Genomic DNA, 24160 nt, shown 5'->3' with positions numbered 1-24160 from the left:
AGCTACAATACAAGATTTTACTCCTTTGAAAGGGTAGAAGAGCAAAACCATCTGCTTGTAAGACCTGTCACTGTGGTCGAGGAACTGCGTGTTCAGAGTTAAAACCCACTGAAAGGTAACTCCAGAGCATGGAGTCTAACACTTCTAGACACAAAGCAGGAATCCTAACCAGAGTGTCCCTCAAAAGATGAGTTTACCAGAGCACTAGAATCCATTATCAAGCAAAACATGGGCAAATATGGAGTTTAAGGAATCTGACAGACTGCTATTAAGACAGAGAGTTCACCCCTCCTTTCTTCCTGAGTGTATGTGGTACTTATTTGATGAAGACTGCTGAAATGTTTTCAACAGTGTTACAGCAAAGAGTGTTTTTCATGCTCCAGCATCACAGAGGCAAGGACACAGAGCATTTTAATAGTTATTACCTCACCAAAGATATTTTGGTACACTTCACAAGAATATTCATTTCTCCCTTGCTAAACAAAATTATATCCAAAAGTTTGACAATATGTGTGTGGAAACAAAGAAAAGGCAACCCAAAATTTCTTTTGAAATTGTCAGCTCCTTTTAGCCCATCCTTTTAACCTCCATTTGAACTTTGGCAGTAGTTAAATTGTAGACTGATGCTTTAAATAAAGCTTAAAAGTGCTGACAGTGTTGGAATAAAGGTTTGAACACACTAATAGGTTTTAGTGTCTGAAACTTCTGATAATTTGGCCCTGAGTGTCATGGGTCTCTCTGAGTGGATTCCATCTGTCCCATAAACTTATGTATTGAGAAGTAATGCAGCCCTTTGATCTTCCTTGTGTGAAGATCCTCATGTTCTATAAAATCAACAAGATGCTCTCATTCACTGAAAAGCCAGATCTCAGACTTGGTGAGACTATACTACTTGCTAGTGTATGTGCCTTTTCCCCTTTGTCTATGTCAAACTTCAGCTGCCGGATGACATCGCAAACACTGTTGAAATATCAAGTGCTTTTACTCCTACGCCATAGTCATATCAGAATAAAATGTCATGCTATATGACCATTTTATGACCTGGCCATGTTAGCATAATATCAACTGAGACTGTAAAATAAATACTAATGGTTGCACTCTGCAGTAAAACACACTGTAGTGCATTAACAGACACTTCAGAAATGTTATTTGTCTATAGAGAAGTGTTTTGGTATCTCCACGTGTTCTTCAGTGGGGTTTGTTAAACAACCAACAAGGCTGCTCCCAATTAGCACTGCCGTAGTTGGAAGTGAGCAAGAAAAGGACTATTTTTAACTAAGTTCATAACTAGAAATTAAACTGAGACTGAAAGTCCACTTGCCGTAAGCCCACAGCACAGACGGGACTTACACGCAGTTTTCCTCATGTGCTGAGATGCTCAGCCCTAACCCAGAACTGCCACCAAGCTGCTTAGAAGCATCCTAAGATCCCCAGAATCACCCCCACTACAGGGGAAATCCAAACAGGGCTGGTACCCAGCTGGCCTCCGACAGTCCCATGAAATGAAGCACTAGGAACCCTCAGGGGATCCCCTTACCCTGCTTCAACACCCACATAGCAGCGCTGCTGTGCTTGAGTACTTCCATGCAGATAGATGCAGGGCAGGATTTCCCTTAGTGACTCTTCAAGTTCATTCAAGAACTACACTGCATATCTGCAAACCGGGCACAGGAGACTCTACTTCCTGTATCTTCATCCCCAAAAGTCATTTAGGACGTTATTAGTTAGCCTTATTATTAGGACCTTTTTAGTTGACCAAAAAAAAACTTCCGGCAGTGTAAATACTGTGTTTAGGATTATATATAACCCGTATGAAAATAAATCTATTATGACATGTGAAATGAAGTTTCACTTAATTTGGGATTTTACTTGCCAATATTCAGAATATTCAGATAAAACCTTATTCGTTGTATTTATTTAGTTCACAGTTTTATTTAAATATTATCTATATGACAAGGTTTTCTTCCAGCTGCTTGCCATATAATCAGCTTATTCTAATTTCAAAATATAATTATTAATACTATTAATTATTAACATGAATAACCATTACTGGATTTTTATATTAATAAATAATAGATAAGGGTACTATTTTCTTATTATTAAAATGCTATTAATAATGAAGTTATATCCTGTATTATATCTCCAAAAACAGGTTACAAAAACATGAAATGCTTTCATGTAATTTACAGTTATTTCATTAGATGGCAGTGTTACATTCAAAAACAAGTGTTTTATTCTTTTATACATATGATTTTATATTCCCCAAGAAAAGCAGTGTACATGTATATCTACATGCTGGAATGGTCAAGTCTTACATCTGGAAGTGTATCTTAAAATTAAATGCTAGGTGTTGATAACTGAATCAAGATATTATTCTACTTGTCAAAAAGTTATACCTTTAATAAATAAAACATTATTTACCATCATCTTCAACTTCTATGATCTATTCAAGAAATCTGTGTTCCAGAAATCAGTGTAATCAGAGAAATTATGATTTTAAACAATATTTAGATTTTCTTGATCCTTAGGACAGCTAAGACTCAAGTCAGCTACAAATAGAAGTTAGAAACTGCTTTAGTAAGTTCCTTTAAAGAGCTTTCACAATGTCATAAATGATAAGTTATTCCTCTTGTATCATGGATATCTATACTGCCCCTTTGCTACACTAAAATCTGAATCCATACAGCAAAGACTTGCTATCTTACTGTTGAGAAAATCTTATTTTTCTAGAACTGAAAGCATATCCAAGATTTTCTTTCCTAATTTCTTTATACTCGTTTCCTCCCTTGATACATCTGTCAAGAAGGAAGGAGTATTAAAACAGGGGAAAAAAAAAAAAAAGAGGACTTTTGTGTTAAGGGATACTAAATCTAAGATAACAACTAAATATTTGCTATGACTGATAGTGAAGTAAAACAAGAAGTTGGAGGATGAAAGAATTGTGCTAGGAAAGTATCATTATATGCTTGTCCTGGTCACATCTTCTGTCCTTCATATCTGGCACTGGATATTGTGTAGGATATTGAGATTGCTGGACAGACTCATTCAACCTGGCATCACTGTTCATAGGGAAAACTGCTAATAAAAATTATTCATGCTCTGTGTATGCTTCTCTTCAGGATACAGATTTTTCTCAAATGCCCCACATGCTGCCTTTTTTTTTCTTTTTTTTTTTTCTTTTTTTTTTTGTCTGGGAATAAATTCTACCACCAAAACATACTCAATTTCCACCTACATAGTCTGTTCAAAACATACTCAATTTCCACCTACATAGTCTGTTCAGCATTTTAGTCATTCCATCCATGCAGATCTATACTTTTATACTTTCTGTCAATAGGCTTTCAGTCTTGCAGGAGGAAAATGATAGTAAAGAACTATACTAATTTTCTTCATTATTTCTTTATCATCAGCTGTTTTGATAGAAGCAGCATTTTACTGGGAAAAAATAATTCCCAGTTTAAAAATGTGGTTTATTTCTCTCTCTCTCTGCAGTACACATGATGCTAACATGGTTACTGATGTACTGGTCCTTTGGATTGTACTTTTCAAGGTTACAGGACTAATACTGCAGGTGCCTGATAAGAGAGAGCACCCTCCTTAATATCATACTGTCCTTCCATGCCCAGAAGTCTCAGGCAGTGTGCTACAGTGGACTGCTTTTGTCTCACAATATTCCTTAAGGGATTTCTATTTTTCAAATAATGGATGACGAGACAAGAATTTTAAGGATCTCTGGTTCTTTAGAATTGCATCTATTCCTCTGGAAAGCCATGCTATCAAAATGCCATGTCCTTTACTGGCATTTACCCTGAAGGCTGGGAAAGCTTTTCTGTGAAAGGTGGAGTTTTGTGTAGTACAGAATTACAGCAGATGTGCTACAAAGCCCTACCTCAGGCTACTTGTTATTTTTACACCCTATCTGAGCTGATTGGTTTTTCCCACCTGTGTGAAATTTGCATGTTTTCCTTCTTTTTTTTTTTTAATTACTAGTGTTCTGCATCAGTATAAGGCTATCGCAGATTTGGCCACAAGTTTGTGTCTCTGATAGAAATATCTCCTTTGTGCTCTCTTGGTCTTTTCGCTATTTAAAATGGCATGGTTTTTTGCCCACCACTTTTCTTTTAAACTTCATTAAAAATATAGGAGTCTCTTAATTTAATTTTCTGCTTCATTTTATTGGCAAGATACTCAATTCCAGGAAATTAGAAAGCAGCCAATTGACATTATTATTGGCCCTTTGGGAGCAATAAGACTACACATAATGTGATGACATGATATAAGTGCACTAAAAATAGAAATAAAATATGCAGTTAAAGGAAGCAAATAGTTATCCCAGTAATTATAGTACATGAAAAAAATATTTCTTCCAATCTTTTCCTCTTATTTCTGATCTACATGGTTAGAAACTCTACTTTTTCTACCATGATATCGTTAACCTAGCTAGCAGAAATATAACTTTTAAACTGAGGTCTTTAAGAAGATGAAAGGCAGGATGATGATGATTAAAGGAAAAAGAAATTGCAGATCATATTTTGTGAGTTTGCAATGATGCATCAAAGGTGGCTAAAGTTCCCAGTGAAGCTGAAACTGTTCCTAATGGCTCTGCAGTTTGTCCTTTCATGCGTTCCTGGTGAAATACCTTCTGGCAGAATTTGTCTTCTCATTGGACACAATCAAATAATAACTCAGATTTGAAGCACAATATTCTCACATTTGTGTGAATACTAGTATATTCATGTTTCAAAACAAAATAATAATTTATTGAGACTTTTTAATTTTTAATATTAGGAAAATAATGTGCTACAGAGTAATCAAAGTGATTTAGGAAATTTTAAGTGTAAATTGTAGACATGAAAAAGTATAGCGTTTAATAACTCTGATGGTTTGTTTTATCTATGAGTTGATGTACCAGACCAGAAGAGAATATATAGTCCAATGTCTTTAGGTTTTCGTATAATCAGACATTGATGACAAAATAACCCCATGACTATAAAATTATAGTTTGATTAGTATTCCCTATCAAATAAACTTGTGTTCCCCATATAGGTTGTAGAGTGCAAGAAAAACACAATCTTTGCCATTAATCACTTTTCACTATTTAGCTGGCAAATAAAATACAGCACTACGAAAACCTGCACAACACAGAGGCCTCAGGAGCTGTAGCTCAGAGAATATTGAAAGTGAACATTCTACTGAATGCTCTTCTAAGCAAAAAATTCATCTGCCTCTTGAGGACAGGCAGCCAATGAGATCTGTGTCAGACCAGACAGTTTCTGATCCTCCTTCCCAGCTATATAACCAAGGGCTAAACACTAGGAAAGCAGTTTTATCTCTGCCTGCCTTTGCAGCTTTGTTGCCCTCACCCCTCTGCACAGTGAGGCGCTCTGCATGTCCCAGCCTTGCTCCTTCACCTGCCTCAGCCGCGCCTCTTCGCGCAGGAGCAGCGCTAGTGCTGCAGGCGAAGGTAGCCACACTTCTGGGGTGAGGGATTTGGCATGCCTTGGGAGGCAAGGCAGAGCCTTCCTTTGGAGTGGGAAGATGTAAAAGCAGGGGTGCAGCTGCTCAAAATCCAGAGCTGCCTCTGACACTGAATACTAAATAATACAAGCAACAGGAGCATAACCTTCATCAGAAGAGTCCAGGTATCTCTAATGACACAGGAGATTCTGGTTGAACAAGTAATTAAGGCCATAGTTTCTAAAAAAAATGTAAAAATGCATAATTAGGAACACCTGATTTTCTCATGGAGATGAATGTTTCTACTAAGGAAAATAGGAGGTTATGTATACAGAATAAAAATTGATGACTGACTGATCAACCTTTGGAAGGATTCAACTGCTTGGAAAGCATAGTTTCTGTGAATAGTAGGGACATGGGACTGGGAATAGTTCCAAATATGTTAACCCCCTCCTGTCATTCATTCTTAGTGCTTTAAAACACTGTCTATATGTATCTCATGAAAAGAGAAGCAGAAATGTTAGCCAACTATGATTTGACTAGATGAGTACTCCCATATATTTCTAACAGACTTAAAAGAGATTTCCTGAAAAACTGTATATATATATACTTTCTAATAGCATAAAAAAATAAATCTTATACCTCATAAGTCAGTAGCAAAATATATTAATTTTAATATCATTAAACAATAATGAGTTTTGTATAGAACAGCAAAACATGAGCCAACTTCCTTCACCTTTTTCCAGCCACATGAAGGAAAACCTGAACAAAAAAAGAATGAAGCTCAAATGAGCCCAAAGACAAAATATATATTTCTTTTGATTATTTTTACCTTACTATCAGATTTCTTCTGCTGATTTGAATAAGTTACCTAGGAGAAACAATGTATAAAAGTCTGTCTTCAGATCTCTGATAGGAAATCCCCACTAGAGCAATAAATATTGTATCTATGTCAGGCAATTGGCAAGCTACCTTAATCATGATAGTCCCTGGCTGACAATCACACGAAAGTGAGACCAGAAAGTATATCTTAAATGTTTCAGCACTTGGATTTTCCTAACTACTCCTTTCAAGTTCTTTATGAACAACTTGTATATAGATCAAAACATGCTAATTTCATCATCACTGGCCAGCTTCATAAAAGAATCATACAAAAACATATGGGCACACTCACCAACTTTTTAAGCAATCAGATCTTTCATAGAGCCATTGAAGTTTCTTCATGAGATAAAAGTGATTTGCTGTTTTGAAACAATAGTTGTTTTTTTTTAATATGAAAACATATGAGAGTGCTGTGTGTCATTCATCATCTGTCAACTTTTCATTTGAAACACTGTCAAGGGGCTGCATAAATTTGCAAAGGTAGCAAGGGATACTACACTGCACAGCTGAGAAGGGTCCAGGGTTTGATACTGGATGCCCTAATAGCCTAGGGCAGCAAGAAAAAATATCAAAAATACGTACACAGTACCTGCATATGAGATACACTTTATTTTTGCTCACTTGAGACAGTCTTTGATAAAGCACTGCTGAGCTGCAAGAGATCTGTTCTCAGAGATGCTCAGAGTTAGAAAATGCATCCTAAAGAGTGACCTAAAGAAGGTGAGAGCAAATAGAACAGATAAAGGCAAACACCACTAATAACTGGGAATTAACTGATTTGAGCTTTCCAAGGCATATATGCCATGAAGAAAAACAAAGTAATGTCTACATATTCCTTATTTTAGCTGTTTTCCCAGCACCATCACAGAATGGAGAATACTTTACATAGTTAAGATTAGCAGACACATTCCTAGATAAAAGAATTTACCTCATTATAGTAAACTTGAGAAGTTAACTGAGGTTATAAGCCACAAAACCACAACCACTACGCAAATGTGAATATCTTGAGCACAATTTTTCATAATAAATCAAATGCAATGTGGTGATTTCAATGCTACTTGAATACAGCCATGAGAAATGTCTATCAGATGAGATCTTCAGAGATATGAGACAACTTCATACTGCACCTTACAGTGTCCATCATTCACAAGCACAACACTCACCTCAGGAGACTTTATGATTTTGGAAAAGTTACCCACAGCACCATGACCTAAAAGAAAAATTGTGAGTGACTAGGTACTACACCACAGAGTTCAGTGTTTGCAGTTTCTACTTTATACACAAACATAATAGCATGGAATTAAGAGCATTTGCTGACCATTTGGTGACTGTTAAGTACTGGATTCTAGATCACTGAGGAAAGTTTAGACAAAGCAAACTTCTCACAGCAAAAAATCTACTGTTTGTATAAAGAGGAGTAAGATTCTAGCAGAAGTAGGGATTCCTTTGGATTAACTGTAAAGAGATCAGTAAGAAAAAAACCAAATAACCAGATCACTACACTAAATCACAGTGGGTAAGATCTATGGTTGTCAGAGTTTGACTAGAGGGCCAGAAAGACAGCAGAGCTTTGTACAGCCATGACGAGGAGTTTCCTGAACAGGAAAAGCTATCATCTGACATTTTAAAAATCAAAATCTGTTCTAAATAAAAGCTGGAACACAGTAGCTTACAATCATGCACACATCTTTGTGTTCAAAGTGACCAAAGGAAAGACCATTTTAACAGGCCATGTAAAACAGGTTAAAATTCTTGACAAAGTATACAGCTATATGTCTTATAAGACTTCTCTGCATTTATTTAATGATTAATTAGACATCTTGTCACCTGATAACTGCAAAATTAAAATATGAAGACTTAAATAGGTAGGCCCAAGTTTGAATAGCTAAAGAACAAAGAGCAGAATGCAGCTATCAGTTCTCATGCTGTCATTAGATTATTTTAGTTTTCAGAAAGAGTAGGTTGACGTGGTTCTGCTGGAGCCCGGGATAGCTCAGCAGGGTTGTACACCTCAGCAGCTGCACCAGGTGTGGGGAACTACCTCGGCTTTAGGTAGAACCTTTTGAACTTTGTGCTCAACAGGCAGGATTGTCAGCTGCAGTCAAGGAGCAGATAAAGGAGGAAGAAGAGGCTCTCAGCGTGAGGTTCCTGCAAGGAGCACATCATTGCTCGGTAGGACTAAGGGACCAAAGAGCTCCAAGCACACCTGTGCTCAGAATGTTATAGCACAGCAAGGCAGGGGGAAGGAACCCTTGAGGGTGGAGTATGGGAGGGGAATACAATGTAAAAACCAATGAACATGTAGGGGAGGAGAGGACAGGTCACATGGGCCAATGGAACATTGAGAGTTAGGGGATTGACAGGGAAGGATCCAGAGCAAAGGGCAGGGTTTACAATGATTGATAGGGAAAGGGGCAGGATTGCCTTGACAGGCAGGGAAGGTTCGGGAGTAGAGGGTTGGGTTTACACTGATGGACACTTCAGGGGTGGGGATAACATTCAGGGATAAAACAACTTGAGAGGAACGGGGGAAACACAGGAATAAACCATTAACAATAAAAGATAAACAACTACCTACAAACTAATAAAACAAACATGTACTGCAACAGTAGATGGCCAAAATGGTACTAAATCTAAGCGATGAAGACACAGTTTTTGTCCAGCTGAAAAGCAAAAGATGTTTTTGTTGGAGCTCAAAACTTGATAACCCACCTGACCGGAAGGTTATCTAGCAAGGAAGACTTACTAATTGTGAAGATCATCTCACAGTTTGCAAAAAAGTCTTGAGAATCAAGACTTTTGAAATCATCTCACCTCCATCATATTTATACCAAACTTCCATCCATATCTCTACTAGAAAAGTAAATGATACTTTCTGACTTCAGCAAACTAGAAAACATAAAACCACAATCAGCAGAACATTGATAACTTGTAGCTAATATTACTTAATGTTTTTTATCCAGAAGCTTCAGCACAATAGGTGTCAGCTGCTGAAAACTCTTTGGTGTAAGCATAGTTGCCTATCACGACCTTCTGATGTCTCAGCCATCCACAGATGAAGTCACCTTAAGGCAAACCTTGTCTTGAAACTACTTTGAAAAGCATAGTTCATAAATACATGCTAGAGTAGATATAGATGATAGCTATAGATGATAGCTATAGGTATAGATATAGATTATATTGATCTAGATCTAGATATAAATATATGTATAGATAGATAGATATTGATATTGGTATTTAAAAGTTTACATTTGGGAGTCAAATGTGACTTAACTAATATGATTTAAATGGGTTCTATTTGTAAATCAGGTACCACTCCTGAACTGAAGATACCCATGAAAGTAATATATGGTTTGTGATATTTTAAGTGAAATAAAACATGATTCGATTTTTCTGTAATTAGACAAAATATATAAACCAGGACCTTACCACAGGAAGAGTTGTACTAAGCTCACTGTCAAAAGACTGCCCAACACTTTTACTCCTTTCCCCAAAAACTGCCTTTACAAGAGACCTGCTGTAAGAGAACAACATTTCTGGATAAGAACAACAGCATTTCTGGATATGTTGAAAATACAGAGAGCTACTGTCACCACTGTTTTAATTCAGTATTTTTTCTTTTTCCTGCACTTCCAGAATGATTCTAGTGACTGATCATGTTGCAGATTAAACAGCTATTTTGGCAAGCTGCCAACCAATTTCTGTTTGAAACTTAATCTCTCTCCAACCGGCAATAGAAGTAACTGTTTGACCTCTTCCCTGTTTGGATATTTTTTCTTCCTGTTTGTGCACAACTTACTGGTAAAGATGTCATGGTTAAGTATGCCCCACCTGAGGAGCGTTTACAACTTTCTGGTTTTCTGCCCACAAATCTCTGAATGTTAAGAAATCATAAAGGATTGTCAAAACTTATGCAAAGCTTTGTATCAAAAACTGAGTTAAAACTAATGGCATAAACAAAACTTCCCAGAATACAATTTAATGGCATATAACAACTTCAGAATGTTCTCTCTAGCAATATATTATTGCCATGTACTAAGACAAGGACTGACACTAGGTATAGTAACAGCAACAATTCCACCACAGCTGCTGAACAGTACTGCAAAGGAAATTGTTTTAAGAGAAATGTCTGAAAAAGTGTACGTTTATGCAAATGTCCAGGAAGTGAAGAATTCCACCATGATATTTTTCAACATTGTGAAATGTTTATTTCTCTTTTCTTCCTCAAAAAAAGGAAATAGTCCAGAGGAGAATTGGTAAGGAGAATCCCTAGAATGTACGTCTGTCTTACTCTCCTTCCAGTGAAGTACTCTCTCCCAAGGTGATAGTGTCTTATCTCATGCAGCTGTTTTTATGTTCATTTAGCATTTGAGTCCTCAAATAGATCTGCCATTAAAAAACTACCAAGTAATTGCAGAGATTGGAACAGTGGTGAAGTCAATAGTTTTTCTCACATTAAAAGTGAAAGGAGCTAATGCAGTAAAGATCTCCAAAAGTTCTCTTTACCAATAGCATCTCATTGCAGTGTGGAGAAATAAGAGCGAAACTTAAACATCCTATCATGTTCTCAGTATCTGACACAGGCTTGATCCAGTACATTAATATTAATATTAATATTAATATTATATTGCAATAGTAAAGGTGCTTTTATGGTGTGTAAAAATGCCTTACCTCTCTTTAGTTCCTTGCTGTATGGAAAATGTAGTATGGTAAACCTCATTTGCAATGGTATAACTAGAGCCACAGCACAGTGGTACTATTAAGATTACATAAGCAGCAGAAAATAACTACAATAAACCCACTGCTCTTATAGCTGCTGGTAAAGGCCTATGTTCAGGTAAACTTCACAAGGTTACTGAAGCTAGATTAGATGCCTATGAAAAAAAGAGTAAACAAAGCATATCAAGAAATGAAGGTAGCTGGAAATGAATGGCTATGATGGAAGTGTACTTGTTAAATGACTCCTGCATGTCAGAAAGTAAATTCTGTGCAACCCTGAAGTGCTACCACAGTGCTACATGCACTGAAGTGCACGGCCATACCAGGGATTTCAGTTCTCAGACAGAAGCAGTGAAGCTGGCTGTCACACCTGAGTATGAAAGATAACATCAATAAGCTTATGACAGAAAACTTGAACATGTGGACAGAATCAAAGTGTTCCATGTAAATGCAAATGGCTCAGACCAATGAAAGGGCTGTGTGCCTTATAGACTAGCTGTCCACTTTCTCTGGTTATATCAGCTTGTCTGTTTGAAAAATACCCATTTCCAGGGGAATCTGAGTCCTCTAACTATCACAGATGTAAAATTTCAATAGAAGACTGTTAAGAATTCTACTATCTGCATTCTGGTCAAGTGCACAAAAATTAATAGAAGTAACAATTTCATTTCAAATATGAAAGTTGGGTTGGTTCCTCCTGGCTTTCAGAAAATATTTTGTATGGCCAATATGTTACTTCTGACACAAACACAACCCCACACACACCACAAAAAAAAAAACCAGAAAAAAGAAAGAAAGAAAAACAGAGCAGCGAAAATCAAAATATATGAAGAAATATAGATCTGGCATGGAGCACTCCATTTCAAGCCAATTCTGAGATCAAAGGGTCAAATTTTCACAGCTTGTAGGAGAATCTATGGGAAGCAGAAAGTGGAACTGCAATTGCTGCACAAACTGAATTAACTATCTTGAATGGTTCTTCTTCCCTGGGAAAAAAAAATTAATGAGGAAAGGGCAGTCAATCATACAGGAATTTATTTCAATATGTAGTATTTTCTCTGCCTTCAGAGATTTCCTCTGAATCTTGAACATTGTCACATCCTTCAGACTACTCCCTTCATAGTATTAGAGCAGCCCACATCTTTCAGATTTACACAATTAGAATATAATGAGAGTTAAACTAGATCATTTATTCTACTTGTTAAACAGAACAAACCCCTCCCTCTATGCTGTTGGGCTTTTTGAAGTGGGAGTAAAAATCACACAAAAAAAATCCCCAACCTCTGACAATTAAAGCTATTAGTTTAATAACATAAAAATTGCCCTTTTGAGGTGTTACTTTTGTATCCACCATTGTCAAACTAGAAAAACATTAACTGTATGTGAAGATCATGATGAACAGGATGTAACAGAGAGCAAATAAATGCTTCAAGCAAAATGAAATAAGGAACCTCAATGTATTTCTTCCATGGCAATACGCCAGAAGTAAAAAGGAGGCTATGACAGCTTTTCAGTGCTCTGGAGGTTTTGGACAGTCAGTCATCACCACTATAACATCTCCATTATATTTTTTATATATTCACAAATATCTAAAATAGAAATGGGGAAAGCACATATCACTCTTCTGCGTTTAGATGTTGGGCATGTGTTTGGATCCAGAAGTTCCAGATTATTATTTACCATTTAGGAGTATCCTCAGTTATACTTGTATAACTGTATATACGATAACTGTATCATATCTGTGAATAAAAGATGCACAACGATAATAACAAGGCTGATTACAGGCCTTGACATCTTCAACATACTTTTGAAGATGAACAGTAAACTGGTAACCCAAAGAGAGAGAATTCTTCCTGCTATGGTTTAAACACTGTGTTTGCCAGAAATGCATGGGAATTATACCCCAATCAGCAGCTATTTCTTTTGTACCAAATTTATATGGAATAAACTACTTTTTAAGATGCAGAGGAAGAATTTTTCTATTTAAAGCATATACCCTTTTCTTCAGCTATTGATCTATTACTAATGGGACTCAATGTTGCCCACAAAACCATTATTTTATGATAAACTGGAGTGCATTACAATGTTAATTTTATAAGATGTCTTCAGTGCACTGTAGATCTTCCACTTCTCATCTTTCAGAAAATTTAAATGAAACCTTTTATCTAGTAAGTTATATATTGCTAGCCACAAAGTGCTGAAACATGCTTTTGTGTATCTGCATTTCATTTCTATTTGGCAGAAAGTAAAATATTTTTGTCAACAATCCATCAGTAACCTATGCTCATCCACTTCTCACTATAGACTGGAAGAAGTTCTGGCACAGTGAAGGTTCTAGCAAGTGTGCTATATACTGGAAAATGTTTTTCATTGAGACCTTGATTTTATATAAATTATGCATGTGCAGTACTTGAACCATATACAATTGCATAAAACAGAATGCAAATGAGTTATCTTGAGCAGGAGCCCACTGGGAGCACTGGCATCTGAAACATGAGACCACCTCTGGTGCCCTCTCCTGAACTGCCTTCCCTGCAGTTTTCCTGGGCCAGCCTTGTCCATGCAGGTGGCAATCATGTGACAGCAAGCTGCAGCAGGTTTAGGTCTAAATCATAACTCTGACATTAACCCTTTGTATCCTTGCAGAGCAGACTTCACCAACAGTTAATATTCAGTTTGTGCTTCATAACTGACAGGTGTGAATTAAAGTAGTATGATCTGCCTGTTTTATAGTTGTAACTAGCTCAGAGACACAGCTCATCTTTGCTCTGACAGCTTCACAGAACACTGAAAATATTGCCTAGATGAGTAACTAAGGTAAGAAAGTTGTCTTCTTAAGCTTCTCTGTACTCTGTGGAGAAACAACCCTCAGAAGTTTTTCATACAGCAATATATGAAACTTTGCACTCTGAACTTGTTTCCTCTTAACCATATTGATAGGAAATATAATTAAAACATGAGAATAATATATGAAAATTTTACAGAGACTAGCTATTTTTGTGTCAGTAAAGATAGTAGGAATCCTTTGGTCATAGACCATCAAGCATGTTGTGATTTGAATCAAGATTTCAAGAGTTAATATTAGTTTTTCTTTCAAGGTATCTGCAACACACTCATCACAATAGCTGCAGGTTTGAAATGTTGCACATAGTATGCTAAGAGACTCTCAGTTTAAAAATAACAGTAAACCAAAGAAAGTGAAGTAACTTTTAATTCTCTTTTCAAATGTGCATTTGAATTTAATACAATCTGTAAGGCACTCCTCTCATAAGTAAAAAAAAAAAATTAAACATTCTTTTCCAAATAGGACAGTTACAAGGCAATGGTATGCACATAAAATATAAACTTATCTGTAGCTGATAAACAGTGAAACACAAATGTTCAGGTTTTGGATGCATTGCAAGGTAATGTCATTTCTGTATTATGATATGACCCAAGTAAATATTGGCACTGTAAATGATTTCTCATTGGGGTTAGAAACTTGTATTCTCTTCATATCCCAGTAAAAAATAAACTCTTTAATAAATAAATATATAAAATAAATATATGCTATCTGGAGATGTATAAATAGGTCCATCCTGAAGAAAATTTCCAGTTTTGACTACTATGCATTGACATCTAACGTCCAGCACTAGCGTGGAGCATGTAAAACTTCACACACAGTTCTCAGATTTGTCAATATCTCACAGTCCATTTCTTTCTATTTTTTCCAGCCATTGTCTCATCCATGTGATGTAGATGGTTCCTTGCTAACCTACAGGCCACAGGTAATCCGGGCAGAATTGCTGAGAGTTCGTTACGTTTTAAGAAGTCACACATTCCCCCTGGTGACTAGCTACCATTCAGCAAGTCTTGAGGAGGCTGGTCCATCCATGCTCAGCTTCAAGGCTTTGTCTCCTAAATCCAGTGGTTAGAAAACAGAGGCGTGCCTTTCACCAAGCAGGTTCTTCACATCCAGCATCCCAGACTCAGCAGGTTCCTCATGCTGGCATTGCCATGAAAGCACGGGCAACAGCTCCAGTTTGCTTTTTTGCCAAAGCTACCTCTTTCCTCAGCTGTATCCTAACACATCTTTGTACAGTTCTGGAACTCTTTCAGGATCCACAGGCCGGGGTAAGAAATGCGTGAATTTCTGGTGTCTTTTGGACCTTGCCCCATCTCTGGGAGTACCGTCTTTATTAAGTGCTACAAAGTACCTCCGCCCTGAATCCCCATGTTTGTACACATTGGATGAGTAGGTGTTGTACCAGTTTTCCTCAAATTGCTCCCTGAAGATGCACTCAGAAGTTAGTTTCTCCTACAGAAAGAGAGGGAAAAGAAAAATAAGTTAAACTGTCACTAGATATTTGAAGACATGAAAAATAATATGATAAAAATAAACAAAATGCTTTATGATTTGTGTAGCCTTACTGTTCATTTAAATGTCAACAAACCAAACCCAAGTAAAGTATGCAGACTTGACAATGAGTTTGGAAAGTTGGACCTGTACACCTACAATTTTGTATTTAGTTAACATTTTTAATCAGTTAACATTTACTCTAAGAAAACTTTGCTTATTTATGACTTATTTAAAATTCATCTGATTTACAGGAATTATATTATGTAGAGTTCTGTCTTGGGGTATATACTGTCCTAGAAATGAGATTTGATAGAAGGACTCAGATGCAACGTAACAGAGCAGGAAGGTATTTACATATTTCTTTGTGGTGTGCATCACTTCTCACATTTTAAACTGGAATGACCACAACCAAAGGAAGTGGAGAAACAGAGTATTTTATCTGAAGATGTTTTAAAACTTGAAAGAAGAGTAGGACTGGCATTATTCTTATAGCTTTGTAAAAATCAGTTCTATTTTGTTGAAGTATCCAAAACAAGTTGAAAAAATGTTGAAGTATTTGTGTACTTCAAAAACACATTACACATTCCAACAGGAAAAGATGTTAGTGTTTTGAAAGCTGAGATGAAATTCTTGAGGAAGAAGAAGGAAGCAAACCAAAACCTAAAGATGTATGAGCTAATATGAAAGTGGTACTTACAGAGCCATAGAGTTCTCCCTTTTCATTCATTCCAAGGTAAAGGCCACTGTCCACGCCTCTAATACTGACCAGTCCCACTGCCACACTGATGAATTCAAGGATACCTGGGGGAAAAAAAATTGCTTTAATTAATTTTGTAACCATAAAATACATAGCATGCAAAAACTCAGTTGAAAACAAGTAGAAAATGCACATATTATAGTAAATGTGGCCTAGTTTCTCTGAAATTTCAAAAACTATGGGAAAAGGTACAAAGCATTCACAGGAAAGCAGTCCAAGAAGCCTCAACTAGGAATTTGTATCCTACACCACTTAAGAAACTTTTTTAAAATGTTGAATATGAAAGGATTTTATTCAGCACTGAGACTAAAGCCATTACTACCATGCTGTTGGAGTCTTTAATGATTGTACACTATTTGCTAAACTGCCTACTCAAATATTGAAAGATTGGTTTGAATTACGTGAAAATATATTACTTATACAGAGTTATCTTAAAAAAAAAATGAAATCCATTATTAGGTCATTTGAATGGAAATCAAAGCACAGATGGGAATTTTATATAACAGAATCTACCCACAGAAAAAGAAAAGTATTTGCCAGACATCTTATCTAGCATATGGGCCCACACCTCTTGACACAACTTGCTGTCTTTAGTGCAGGCTTTTAAAGTACATAAAATATGCTGCTTTTCTTGCTACTGTTTGGATTATAACATTATTTATATTTCATTTGCCCAAAAATGTAATATATATTAATAAAGTATTTTGAGACATGAGGTACTATTTGAAGCCTGAATTTGGCAAAGGTAAGCCAACATACTTAACCAATTGATATGCACAGATTACAGCACATCCAAAACATGAAAGAAAAGGAATGTGTGAACTGGCTTTTTGGAAGTTGTTAACAATGTAAACAAAGCCTCAAAAAGAAGTGCCAGAATCATATCTAAGATATTACTGTTCAGCAGCAAAACCACAAAACATTAAAAAAAAAAAAAACCTGAATCTAAAGTATATAGTTTCAAATAGTGCAGCTGATTATGATTCTTTGTTTACTATTTATGATTTCAGGACAATTTTCACTCCCAGACAAATGAACTATGTGGACTATACAAAAAATAATTTTAAATGTTTTCAATTTTAATTGAGCTTTGGCAGGTTTCTTAGTTGTCTTAAGAAGCAGCAAAGAAAATAAACCCTTTATAAAGAGTAAGCGTTAAAAACTGTATCACACATAAATCATCCTAGTTTTCCAGTTCATAAAGCACAGAGTCCCATAAAAGATTTGGAGTCATTTTGTCTTTCTGATATCATTTTCAAAGCCACCCTTTTCCGAAAGCATAATAAGCAGGTGATACAACCCACAAAGAAACCACATCAGACAGACCTGCCAAGAGTAGTGGTAGAATAAAGGTAGTACAATTCTAAAAAGCTTAGTAAATGTTAGATCTATGGCTAACTTAATTTTCCTTTTAAAGCAAAGATTTATTTCATGTTTACACGCTGTAGGAAATATTCCTTCTGAAAAGATCTGGTTAACTACTGCTCCTCTACTTCTTAAAACATCCATGTGTTATAAAAGCAATTAAGACCCATTCCAGCAGATTGTTTTGACTATGGGGAGGGTGATAGGAAGCTCTTTAATCACCCTTTTATGACTGCTAAACCAATACACGCCAAAACTCACATGTAGTTGATAACAGCAGGTTTGTTCACATGTCCAGCTTCTACAATTACTATTTAGGATTTACTCTCATATCACAGGAAATGTTTATGTTTTGGGGTTGTCTTCACCTCCTTTGGGTTTATAGACAGAGAAAGCTGATTGGGAAGCATTTTAAGCACTTGATCAGAGAGACATTTTAGGCTCCTCTGCTTCAGCTTTATGTCCCATGAAGCAAAGCAGTCTAATGCAGTCTAAGGATCAGCACGCCCAAGTCTGTGACCTATACTGTTTTAGAGAGACCCAAGAAGCTCCGATACCAATAGTGAATACAAAAAGGGTCAGTCTGACTCTTGACCATTCCCACTAAACCTACCGGTGTAAGCTTGTGCTTATAGACCCCAGCACAGATTGAGCAACGCCTGTCTCCGGACTCACCTGGGATGCACAGCCCTCCCTCACTACCCTGCCATGGTGCAGACCCCACGGCCAAATGCCGGAGGGTGAAGCCTTTCTGCTCTGAGGACTCATCCACCTGCCTCAGCATCACCAGCATCTCATCTCCCTCCCAAGAACACGACCGCTCCCGCCCAGGTACACACAGATGCGCTTACACACGCACACACACACACGCACACACACACACACACACACACACACAGGCGGGGCCGTGCCGCAGCCGCCTACCGAAGAGGCTGTGGTCCTGGCGGGTGCCGCGCACGCTGCCGTCGGGCAGGATCTGCAGGTGGAAGCCGGTGCGGCAGTACAGCTGCCGCCGCCGCAGGATGCCCTGCAAGTGCGCCAGGTCCGCCGCCGCCGCCGCCGCCGCAGCCGGGGCGCGCCGATCTCCCCGCTCCGCCGGGGCGCGGCGGTCTCCGAGCAGCGCCGGGCGCTCCCCGGCGGGCGGCAGCAAGAAGTGGGCACCCACCGGCTGCCCCAGGCCGTCCAGGCCGCCCAGGAAGCCGCCCACCTCGGCCAGCGGAGCCATGCGGGCGCGGGGCGTGCGGGCTAGGGCGCGGCGGCGGCGGAGAGCGGCTGCCGGCCTCTCCCGGTGGGCATGTGGGGGTGCGCGGCGGAGCCCCAAGCATGGGGAGCCGGCAGGGCCGAGCCGAGCGGAGCCGCTGCGAGTCGAGCCGTGCTGATGCGAGCCGGTGCGAGCCAGGCGGCGGGGTGCTGCTCATCAGCCTCGCGCGTGTGTATATATATACGGCGGTCCCCTGACATATGCTAATGAAGCCGCTGCGGGGAGGCCGCGTTTGAAATTGTAAACCGGCTCCCCCTCTGCTCGCACCTTCCTCTGATCTGCCGTGACGGCGGGGAGGGGGCTCCGGGCGCGCCCCCCGCGCGCAGCCGGGCGCGCACACGCGCGGCGGGGGCGGGGGCGCGGGCGCGGCCCCTGCGCCGAGCGGAGCGGAGCGGAGCGGGCAGCGGGGGACGGGCGGGAGCTGCCGGAGCATTACGTGGACAGGTGCAAGGAGAGGCAGGAGGGAAGAAGGAGAAAGGGCGTTACCTGAGGGTTAGACCTGCCCAGACACAGATGAAAGAAAAAACCCGAAGATCTGACAGTTTTACTCCCTGTTTCTGAAACGCTAATAAAATGAACATGCATTACGCTTCCCTTTTATCGCTTCAACTACAAGGAGGGGAATTTCTAAAGAAATTGGCATAGTCAGGGAGGTGCTTTCCCCTCTGCAAATTCTCCCTCACATTTAATTTATCATTGACGTGATAGTATTTGGGTATTGACAGGAGATCTTAAAAACATAAATGGGCAGCCCCATCGTTTGGGATAAATATTTTCAAAACTTGCAGAGAAGAACAAAGAAAGATTGAGAGGTGGCGCTCATCTAATCCATCTTCTTTGGGTTTTTTCATTGGGCCCGTAGCCAAGGTCTGTGAACATCATAAATTAGCAGTATCATCTACTGAAAGATCCCCGTTCTAGTTCTACAATGTTTTGAATCAGTTTGGGACTTTGTTGTTCAGTTCCAGATGAGCATATGCACTTTTTTTCATCCCCAGAGTAGAATGTTTCACACAGGAAAATATATTTTGGTGGAAAGCATGTTCACCTGGTAATGGTAAAACAATGGTAAAACTACATTAAATCTAAGAGCTTGACTTTTGCCATCTTTCCTGCTTTTTCTGTAAAGTCTAATGAATTTTAGGGCTTAAATGACATGACCTATCTTAGCATCTAAGATATGCTGTTCCTTGCCAGTGTTAAAACATGGTATTGGAGTATAAAATGTAAAGATCTTTCACTGTTAATTCTTTCAAAAGTTCAAGAGAATCACTCGGTGGTTTAAGGTTTCATTTAAACAAAAAAGTTGCAGAGAATCATGAGAGATTAGTTCTCCCGTCTTACTTCATGGTCTTTTCAGTCACAGTCTAAATCTGAGAGATCAAATGGATTTGACTGCTTACCTTTGCTATGGAGAGTATAGGGCTAATTAATTGGCAGGTGCTTTAAAGCAGGTAATGTGACACCTTTTCATCATTGCAGTCCTAAGTACTGCCCCTGTGTGCACCTGAATTATAAAAAGGCTGCTTTAAAGCAAGTGATTTACTGTGGAGGGATTTAAAACTGAAAAAATTAATGCTAAATACAATGATCAGATAAATCACCTCAGAGGAGAGCACTGGCAGACCTGTTCTGAAGGCAGTTACAGATAGATGTTATATTATTTTACCTTTCAGATAACAGGAGCCTGTCATGTGGTGGGACCCAAAAATCCACCATAATCGAGATTTCAAAGCACATCTGTGTAAACATTATCACATCAGTGTAAAACATCAACCAATGAGCTTTCTCTTTGAAGCAAATCTACTTAATTGTAGTGCTAAATCAAAGAAATAGATCAAAGTTGAATAATCTATATGGCACCTATTTCTCAAATAGCCTGTTCACTGATTACTCAAATACACCAAAAACGTTTGAAATAAACATCAAGTATTTTTATTGACATGACTGGCAGGTCAAGATCAAACTGTTCATCACAGCTGTTAAGTTGCAGGACATGCACCAGGATGGTACAATTAAATGGAGGAGGTATATTGTTCTAGGGCTAAAGATGCTCCCATACAGATACTGTTCTTGGGTCCAAGTAGTACCCTCAAGTCCTACAAACATTAGAGGGATCTACGGTTCAGATAACATCACTGTCTCCAGTAGAGAAGGGTTGGGGCTATTTTGAAGAAAAAAAAGTCTTCAGCCATCACACACTGAAAGACCCTTATGGCTAAATCTTTCCTGTTATATAATGGAAACATTTAAAGTAGAGCGGAATACATAACACCGATCTTTTCTGAGTGGAGTCTTTAATGTCTGGGAACTAAACCGGTTATGCTGTTTTATAAAGTACCAGTAAAGAAACAAAAAGATAAGATTTTTGTGTGTGTGTGTTTGCACTAGTCATGTGACAGGAAAAGATAACGCTAAAGATTTTTTTTTTTGCACCTTCTGAAACTATACCATGGGAAGTTAAATAATTTTGAAGAGTTATTTTACAAGAGTACATAATTCAACTTAAAGTATACAGTACAATCTAATCAACTCTACATATACTTCCTCGAGACGGCACTTTCAGTGTCATTGAACAAATATATATGTGGTCAAGTCTTTATTTCCATAGCAAGTTGTTGGACTTCTATAGACAATAAAATTACTGTGTATTTCCTAAGAATAGCATGTTGTCATAAGCAAAACCTAGTGGCTACCAAGGAAAGAGAGAATGTAATGGACTGAAATTTTTCATAGATAGTCTGTATAAATATAGAGAGACAGCTCAATCTGCATATCAATAAAACTCCTGTTAGCTATAAAATTTTAGGTCCTGCAATTTATTGCACCTTGGTTAATTTTAGAACTCCCTCACAACAGTTCAGTGCCAGCCATAAATTTTTAATTATATAATAATATATTGGAAAGGGAGGGTTCATGAAGACATGAGAAAGCAAACATTTGCTGGAACAAAAATCATGGTGCAGGACACAAATGGTTATGTCCAGCTGGAGATACCTATGTGTCATGGCCAGTTTCAGATTCTTCCTAGATTTGGACACAAAAATCTGGTTTTCTGCTTTCAGGAAGGTGATCAGAACATACACAAATTACAATAAGTGCCTTTCTAAGCACTGCAAATCTGAATGAAAAAGGTGTATCCTTGTGTAGAATTCACTAGGAAGAACAGAACCTTTCCAAGGTTCCATGTACAAATTAGGCCACAATCTGATGATGTAAAGCCTTTAAAATGCAGTACATGCAGATTTTAAAAACACTGAAAGCTTTCTCTTCAGAACAGATACAGCAGCAAGTATGTATACATACATGTATATTTATATTTAACTATTTAAGAAAACTCAGATAAGAAAAAAGCAATGATGATTTTTTTTTCCTATGGGAAGGAGGTTCTGCTTTTCTTACACCTTCATGCTTTGTTTTATTTCTTTAATTGAAGACAGAAATTCATAGGGCTTTTTAAGATTCATGATTTTACCGTCCATGTTTTTGTGGACACACATGAATAAACACCTGTATATGCAGAATGGAGCAGAGAAGCTATTGCAATGAGCAACATTTACATGGCTACATCCAGCAAGAATAAACGGCTTCCATGTGTCAATATACAAGTGCCTCATTTGGCAGCTTTTTCATTAGTCCTGTAAGTGAATCATTGGATTAAAAAACCCTTAATTTATTTAAATTACATGCTTTCTGAATCTGCACATACAAGATGTTCAGACAGCTTATGTTTTTTGACTTGCTGCACAAATAAATTTCGTTCTTGTTCCTAAGAAGACACCTCATGAGGGAAGTTCTGCCTAAAATTACCTGGGTGTAAGTCGTTGCAGATGTGAATTGGATTTTTGAAGTGAAAGAAATTTTAGCCTAAAGGTGTTATTGAAAAGTAAATAAAATGTGGCTAACTAATTTCAGGAAAACAGTGTGAACAGGGAGATAACTCATGGCTCATGACTATATGACTACAGGACTATGTCAAGGGGACTGATGAGCTCTTAACAGGTTTACTTTGGGACACCACACTGACCAAAAGCCAATTTCTCTTCCAGTCAAACCAAAAGGGTAGACTATTTGAAAAAAGTAATTGTATTGGTGAATGATGTCTCCTAATGAGGCAGCTAGAACTGATAAGATCCAAGAGCCACATGCTACAAAATTTTTCAGACTGGATGCTTAAGTCATGTACTTGCAAGAAAAGTACTCGTGTTTCAGTCATGCTAAGCATTAGAAACCTTGACTCCTAAATGCTGGTCTCCATATTGGCCTTTAGTCATTTAGTACAGAGATAAGTAACTCAGACTTTCGGACGAGGATTTTGCCTGGGAGTCATGCATATAAAGTATTTATAAAATAAAGCAGTAGATTATAAAAAAGCACAAAAAATAGTTTGTCAGTTTGGAATAATGAAGTCAAGAGAATTACTTGATGGATTAATTGGCTTAAAGTATTCTAAAATTTTGAAAGAAATGCAGTAAATCTATCATTCAGCCCAGATACCTGCCTTTGCAGATATAGCTCTGAGGTAACTCAACCTTGGCCATGCTTGCAGTTGCATGATCTGACAGACTGTCAGTGGCCACACTTACTCTTTACACATATCTTAACCACCGAGTGCAACTGAAAATGTATGAGAGTGTCTTAAAAGGTATCAAGTTATCATTAGTGTATTTTCTGATATCTTGTTCATAGTAATATAAAAAGTCATTAGAGATTGGTGGGGAGAATGAAGGATTGGTTAAAACTTGGAGAAAATGTACTCATGTAAAGAAGAAAAAGACAGACTTTACCATTGCAAAAAAAATGCCATAAGATGTGCTGGGTCTTGAAACGTTTGTGTTCAGTTTATAAAGTTTCGAGGTAATGCAGGTGGAGATGCAGGTTGTACCGTAGAAGAACGCCCTAACATAAAATGCCTGACAAGATTTATTGCCCATCAGCATCAAGTAGGGACAAAATACCACGCTCATCTTTCACAACTGGTCTTTCACTAATTCTTGGTTATGCTAAGGAAGCTACCTTCGTCAAGAATATTTATCAGAGGAGAGGCAGTTGACACGGCAAGGACACATCGCGACACGATGCGCCGCACTCCCCGGGGAGCACGGCCACGGAATAACGCGGTGAGGCTCCGGGGCACGACGTTCCGCACACGCGGAGCCCACCGTGCGCGCAGAACTGCAGCACCAACAGCTCCGCCCCGGTCACGGCAGCTCCCGCCCACCACCCTGCCCAGGCGCTTTGGCTCAAACTGCGCGGACCCAGCTCCGTGCCGGTTTCCCGTGTTTGCTCGTATCTCCGCTAGCTGGTGCGCGCCCCGCCTCTGGCACGGCACGTCTCTCTGCCTGCCGCCGCCCGTCCCGGGAGCCGGCGGCCGGGAGCA

General features: G+C 38.5%; 1 protein-coding gene across 1 annotated transcript; it reads right to left on the bottom strand.

Annotated features, from left to right (window-relative positions):
- Nucleotides 1-14279: 14279 nt before the first annotated feature.
- Nucleotides 14280-20499, bottom strand: FGF20 (fibroblast growth factor 20). The gene is given in 4 exon segments (XM_015623749.3): nucleotides 14280-15355; nucleotides 16095-16198; nucleotides 18444-19201; nucleotides 20450-20499. Coding segments are annotated over 4 exon segments (1158 nt in total). The 3' UTR covers nucleotides 14280-15109.
- Between the last annotated feature and the right edge of the window lie 3661 nt (nucleotides 20500-24160).

Source organism: Parus major, chromosome 4, assembly GCF_001522545.3.
Source record: "Parus major isolate Abel chromosome 4, Parus_major1.1, whole genome shotgun sequence".
NCBI classification, from domain to species: domain Eukaryota; kingdom Metazoa; phylum Chordata; class Aves; order Passeriformes; family Paridae; genus Parus; species Parus major.
Note: the sequence above shows the minus strand (reverse complement) of the source record. Positions and strands in the feature narration are given on the sequence as shown.